The sequence below is a fragment of the Pistacia vera genome, unplaced genomic scaffold (assembly GCF_008641045.1).
Source record: "Pistacia vera cultivar Batoury unplaced genomic scaffold, PisVer_v2 Contig642, whole genome shotgun sequence".
Classification (NCBI taxonomy): domain Eukaryota; kingdom Viridiplantae; phylum Streptophyta; class Magnoliopsida; order Sapindales; family Anacardiaceae; genus Pistacia; species Pistacia vera.
In genome coordinates, this window is record NW_022196493.1 from 286,730 (window position 1) to 293,637 (window position 6,908).

The 6,908-nt window shown below is 35.5% G+C and overlaps 1 protein-coding gene across 2 annotated transcripts; it reads left to right on the forward strand.

Moving 5' to 3' along the window:
- The first annotated feature begins 569 nt into the window (after nucleotides 1-569).
- Nucleotides 570-4,179, forward strand: LOC116111521 (lipid phosphate phosphatase gamma-like). Of its 2 annotated transcripts, none has more exons than XM_031397699.1 (2): nucleotides 570-1,352; nucleotides 3,923-4,179. In XM_031397699.1, exon 1 carries the CDS (start codon nucleotides 668-670, stop codon nucleotides 1,331-1,333), a length of 666 nt encoding a protein of 221 aa, XP_031253559.1. In that variant the 5' UTR covers nucleotides 570-667; the 3' UTR covers nucleotides 1,334-1,352; nucleotides 3,923-4,179. The 2 variants fall into 2 exon arrangements, with proteins under 2 accessions (XP_031253559.1, XP_031253561.1); XM_031397701.1 differs by lacking the exon at nucleotides 3,923-4,179 and adding an exon at nucleotides 2,344-2,410.
- Nucleotides 4,180-6,908: the final 2,729 nt, after the last annotated feature.

The following is a 6,908-nucleotide window of genomic DNA, read 5'->3' on the forward strand; positions in this document are numbered from 1 at the left end:
CTTATTTGTTGGCACCGTTAAAGTTGAACTATGTAGATATAACTTTTGATACAATAACCCAAAAAACTTACGGAATGTTCACATTCCCTATTTGAAGCACCAAAGAAAAGTTGAATGTCATTTTCCAAATTAAGGCGATGAACAATGGTGCATCATAGCATATGTAGACTTGTGGCCCTTTGATCCAGTCAGAGTATATTTCTGATAAAAACTAATAGAGTTTTCGTTCACTTATGGTTTACTTTGGAGGGAATTATAGAATTTTCTTTGAAGGCTAAAATTGACATTCCAAACTCTATCGCGATTCGCGACTTAAGTGGTTTAAACCTTAAAGGGGAGGTGAGTAATAAAAAATGATTTGTCAAAGAGAGAGAGACTGAGAGAGGAGGCCAGTGATAGTTTTCCATAGTATGGGGGGTTAATAAATTTCTGAAATCTCGGGGCAGTAACTAATTCCAACTTTTCAAATGAAAGTCGTACATTGCATTTTTGCATATCCCCTTGATGCCCACGTGGCGCCACCTCTAAAGTCCCTTTCTCCTGTAATTTTTTATTTTCCATCCAACGGTTTCTAGAGAGACAAACACAATCTTAATACCGACTACCTAACTCTTCTCCCACTCCTCTCAAACTCAGATCTCTCCAACTATACCCTCACCACGCCGCGATGGCTCTGAAGGCCGTAACACTGACGCACGTGCGGTACCATAAGGGCGATCGGCTGGGCCACTTCCTCGCTTGGGTCTCACTCGTGCCGGTCTTCATTAGCCTCGGCGGCTTTGTTTCACACTTCATCTTTCGTCGCGAGCTTCAAGGCATATTCTTCGCTATCGGTCTCTTAATCTCTCAATTCATCAACGAAGTGATAAAAAAATCGGTCCAACAAGCCCGGCCTGAAACGTGTGCGCTTTTAGAAATGTGTGATTCTCACGGTTGGCCCTCGAGTCACTCTCAGTACATGTTCTTTTTCGCAGTCTATTTTAGTCTTTTAAGCTGTCAAGGAATCGGACTTTGGGGGATAAAGAACAGGTGGTTTTTGAACGTTCTTCACTGGACTTTGGCTGTGCTGACTATGTATTCGAGGGTGTATTTGGGGTACCATACGGTGGCTCAAGTGTTTGCCGGGGCTACTTTGGGGATTTTGGTTGGAGCGGGGTGGTTTTGGGTAGTGAATTCTTTGTTGTGTTGTTATTTTCCTGCAATTGAAGACAGTGCTCTGGGGAAATATTTTTATCTCAAGGATACTTCTCATATTCCTGATGTGTTGAAATTCGAGTACGATAATGCGAGAGCTGCTAGGAAAGATAATGATAAGGGTTATAAGAGCAATTGATTGATGAACTGTCATCTGGGTATGTGAGATTTTGTTTTCTTGGTTGCTTTGTTTGGTTAGTTGATTGAATCTCATCTTGTGATTGGACTTGGAGTGTGATTTTTACTTGGGCAACTAAATAACCTTGATTTTGCATGTTAAGCAATATTATCATTGAAAGAACATGTTTGTACGTTTAAGCAAATTTGTAGTTATTTATTTAATATTTCTTTAGGGAATTGTGTTAGTTATATATTTATTTTGGGGATTCCGTTTCTTATGACATATTAGGCATTATGTGATGAGTTGTGAAGATTTATTAGTTTTGGGATGTTGGAAATATGCTCTTGTTTTTGTAGACATGAATAATAACCTCAGCGTGATAGAAGGTGAAGTCTTAGATGGTAAACTGGGCTGAACATGGCTTCTATGCATATGCTTGGATGGCATATTCCCTACTTGCCCATGAAAATCTTCTCTATAATTGTTCTTTAAAGGACAAAGGAAGTTTCGTTGGTTGCTGCCCTTGGTCCATGCAACAGAAAGAATTGTTATGTGTGACAGCCCTTGTCCAAACTTTATATAACCTTTTTTTTCCTGCATTGTGTTCCTTTTTTTTTTCCTCTTCTGTAAGAGGAAAATATTTGAGCTTTTTTGAATGTAATTTTGTTGTTAGGGTTGTCAACTTTCTTCCATGTCTCTTAGCCTAATTATTATGCTAAGGCTGCGCTCGCTGGTGGTATAATTTTGGATTTATAAATAGACCATGGTTTTGGGTTAATGTGCCAAACAGTTGAACCATGTAAGAGGCTTCAAACTGAGCATTTAGCATGGAAATGACTTGATGCAGCAACCTTGAAATTTAACTTTGATTTACTGCAGCCATCAAGTTGTCACTGTTCCTTATCACCCTACGAAGTGTCAAATTTATAATTTATTTGTTTCCAGCTGACTTTGTTGTTGAGTAGCTTGTGTTGGTTTGATGTACTTCTCATTTTTCTATTACCATTGTTTTTATCAATGAGCTTCAGGTTTAATCATTTGATGCAATCGTAGTGGGGAAAAAGTTCAGGCCAAGATCTCATACATCATATTGTTATTGTCATCACCTTAGTTTTGTCAATACTGGAGATGATTTTGCTTGATTACAAGGTCGTAGTTGCTGATATTCCTTATTTTATTATGATTGATAATGTCTGTGCACTGAAAGTTAACTTCTACTCTTCTTTCTTTTGCTTGAGCCTTGTTTCTATTTCTTCGTGCTTCTTATCATTCATTCATCCAAATCGATGATCACATAAACTTCTAATTTGAAATTTATGCTTAGGCAATGGCGTGGGTATTCTATGGCAATTAAGTCTTGTCTTTATATGTTTGGCATGTGCATTTAACTGATTATCTTGCGTTTACAATAGTACTTGGAAAAATTATCCATGGAATATAATTTTAGGTAAGTCATGTGATGGAGGAGTTTGATAGCGAAGTGAGAAATAAATGTGAGCATTTTGAGTGCCCGGTGTTTTATCACAAAAGAGAGAGGAATCCAGTAGGAAGTTTCTGTAGACTTTCTTTGGTAGAGGAAAAGAATAGAAGTAAAAGAAATGTTAAAATCTATCCACCTGTTTGGTTGAAAGCTAGGAAATGGGGCTTCAACCAAATAAGACCAATAATTATTTTCATCCACTATTCAAGGGAGATGTTTCAAACTTTCGGTGGATATTGAAAGAAGAAAATCTTATAACAAATTCCCTTTTGTGATCTACTTTCAACCAAACAAGGTAGGTACTTATAATCTCTGAGCATTCTTTTTATCTCTTTCTCCGTTCTTCAACTTTCTTCATACCAAACAAAATAATAGAATTGCATACAGCGGATGGAGTACTTTTGTAGGTTATATGTGAATTTGATTAATGTGTTATAAACTAAAGGAAAAGAAGGAAACTTATCAAAATATGTATAGAAGGACTATTTAATGTTTATGGACCTCAGTACATATAGTTAGGTGGCTAATAAATGGCATTTATATATGATGAGTGTAGTTTAAAATATGTTGAGATAGGTGTGCTAAAAGTAGATGGAATATCTAAAATGAACATTTTTAATGTCATTTATATAGAAATCATTTCTAGAATGGTTAATTAATTTGATTATCTGAGTTACTTTTTCCTTTCCAATGTCAATTGTACAACGTATGGTTGTTTGGTGAGATCAGAGCAATTCATTTTTCTGTTTCTTTTGCTAGAACGAATATCACTTTTGACAGGGGTTAATTCATTTTTGTTTCTTTGGTTAGAATGTATATCACTTGTGATATATATTATTGAAAACATTGTTATGTGACCTTCAATTTATAGCTTTAGTCAGAGATCTTGCTCTGTGCTGATGTTGGTATTGCCTTTATTGCTAACATTGTTTACTTTTCCTCATTGTCCATTGTTTTTCTCTGTAAATTGTAAAAGACATCCTTACAGAATTGCTCTTACAAATTTTAATTTGCAAATTTTGATTTAGTTACTTTTCCCTTTTCCTAGCATATGTGTATGATTTCCGTTTTGAAGGTGATATTGGAGATACCCTTTGATACTTAATTGCTTCTGTTTTTGTTGGCAGGTTGATCGCTGCAAATTTGTGTTATGGATCCTACTATCGTTTGTACGGATGATCTGATTAGGCGATAGTCCTTGTTTGGATTACTTCACCCTGGAAATTGTATGCAAATGAGCTGGAGAACAGGCTTCGGAGACTAGACTGTGATACAGTAGCAAAGACAGCAGATTGTAATCGTTGCAGGGGTTTCTATGTGACAGATGGAAGAACTGTTATAGAAAACGATGATTTAAACTGCTTTTACAAACTTATATATATGCCACTATATTTAGTGATAACTTCAGTGGCTTATAAATCGTTCTAAAATTAATTCCTTGGAAGAAGAGTTGGCAATATGAGTCATAACGATTCTTTAAAGTTCGAATCTTCGATGCTTGTTGGAGTTACTGATTTTTTTCTCCTCAAACTATCATCAGATGACTTGATGGTAAAAAAACAAAAGAGGTTTTATGAGCTTTTGAGTTCAAACACTCATAGGCCCTAATAGGGATAATCACTGAGGAGTTTACTTGGTCGTCAACTCTGAGGTCCTGAAAATTAATTGAGGTGCGTGGAAGTTGGTTCAAACACCCTTAGTGACCAGGAAAAAAAAAAAAATTTCCAGATGTGTAAATTCAATTCAATTTTCTTTCTGATTTTTAGCTGCTTGACATTTTACTGTTACGAGTGCTAAAACTGTTTTGTCTTTCATGTTTTGGGAAAACCTTTTTTTTTTACTTCTTCTAATTATTTTGTCAAAACAATATGAAAAATGAAACACTTTGTGGTGTAGTTAGAGAAAATTAAAATGATCCAAAAATAAGGTTTTTAATCTTCTTATAGGATTTCCATTGAGTTATTATGGCTATATTAGATTTTTATAACTTGAAACTAAGATGTGTAATGTTAATAATTTATTATTAGAGAAAGGGTACAATATAAGTCCTTTTGAATCTTGGTATAATTTTTATTTTCCTTTTCTGAACAATCTCAAATTATGACTTAAATGCATGAATCTTATTGTGAAGATATAAATGACTTATAATATAACATTTGTCTTACCAAATCGTTGTTTTTATTTTTATTTTTAATCAGATATTATTGTTACAATTTCTCTTTTACCCTAAATTACTGTATGGTAGCGTTTGGTTCAGGGTGATATAAGATTAATCCTGTAATCTTAGTTTAATTTTTAAGATTCCTTCGTTTAGTTGTCAAATAATAAAATATAACGTAATTTTTTATTGCAAATAATGTTTACTGTTGGTAATATTGGAGGTAATCAGATTACCTTCCCAATGGGTGTTAATATAAGATTACCAAGGTAATCTTAATTTTGACCCTATTTTGCCCTTAATATTTTATCATTTCGGACATATTTGCCCTCATGTGTCTACCAAACAACAATTACCCAGACCCCCTACATTTGAGAATTTAGCTAAAACACCCCTGCCACAAAAAAGTTTAAAAGTTAACAAAATACCCTTAATCATCCAAGACCACCGCCGGCCGCTAGCCACCACCGCTGGCCACCGGCGAAAGTCGTCATATCGGCACAAGACCGGCAGGATCTTGCCGGTCGTGTGCCGATAAGGACATTTCCGGCCATGGATTTGTGATCCATGGCCGGAAACGACCAAATCTGGTGTTTTCACAGCCAAAGATGTGGCCGTGAAACGCCATAGATCTGGCCGTGAAAAGGCCAGATCTTTGGACGTGAAACAGTCGCCGTTTCATGGCCAAAGATCTGGTCTTTTCACGGCCAAATCTGTGGTCGTTTCACAGCCACATTTTTGGCCGTGAAATGGCCATATCAACGACCAGATCTAGCCGTGAAACGACCATATTCACGGCCATATCTGGCCAGATTAGGCCTGATCGGCGTACGACCAGCCAAATCCGACTGGTCGTGCGCCATTACAGCGGCTTCCGGTGGTGGTGGTGGCTACCGACAGTGGCTTGGGGTGAGTGGGGGTGATTTTGCTACAAATTAAAGTTGTATATGGTTGGGGTGTTTTAGTAAAATTTCAAATATAGGGGGGTTAAAAGAAATAATTTAAAAAATAATAGAATAAAATAATAATAAAAATAATATTATATTATTATTTAAAAATGAGGGCAATTTAGTAATCTACACAACATACCCACTCATTTATCCTCACAATCAAACATATTATTATAGCATACCCATCAATTTATTCCAACCCACCAAACGCATTTCTCTAAAAATTCTCTAGTAATCTATCTTTCCAGTAATACAACATTCCTCAATAATATAACATTTCCTGAACCAAACGCACCCTATAAAAAATCTTTGAAAATGAAAACGTGAATGTATCATTTTCTTAAGATAAGTATGAAAACTGTGATAGGTAAAGAATAAATAAATAAATAAATATATATATATATATATATATATGTGTGTGTGTTATGTCTAAAAAATCAGAGCTGACGTTAGCCTATGTTAGTAAGCACCAATTAGAGTTCAGGAAGACGTTGCACAGTCTAGGAGCAGCCACGTTGCTCCATGACAAAAAAAATATGGTTGTCACCAACTTAGCAGATTCAGGTTTTGTCTATGAATGATTGAGGACCGTACACCTGTCCAAGCCCCAGATAATTTGACGATATTTCCTAAGTTATCAGCCAATGAGAGGCAAATAAGGACTTGCACAACACCTACCCACTTACAGATTTATAATCATTACCTTGAATTCCTTTACTATAAATAGAGGACTTTGCCTCTCATTTTGGGGATTATGATACTAAACCCTCATTCTGATTGTACTATTTATTTTCAAAGCAAAGATAACCTACGAGAAAGAGATTGACTTGATATTCTCTCTGAATAATCAGTTATTGTACCTCTATTCGCTATTCGTTTTACGCGAGCTCTTATAATCTCTCATATATAAAAGGATTCGTTTTAAGCATCTGAACCACTTTAAAAATCATATCTCTATTTATTATTTAGTCTTTGTATCTAATTATAATAGTTCACGTGTAATTT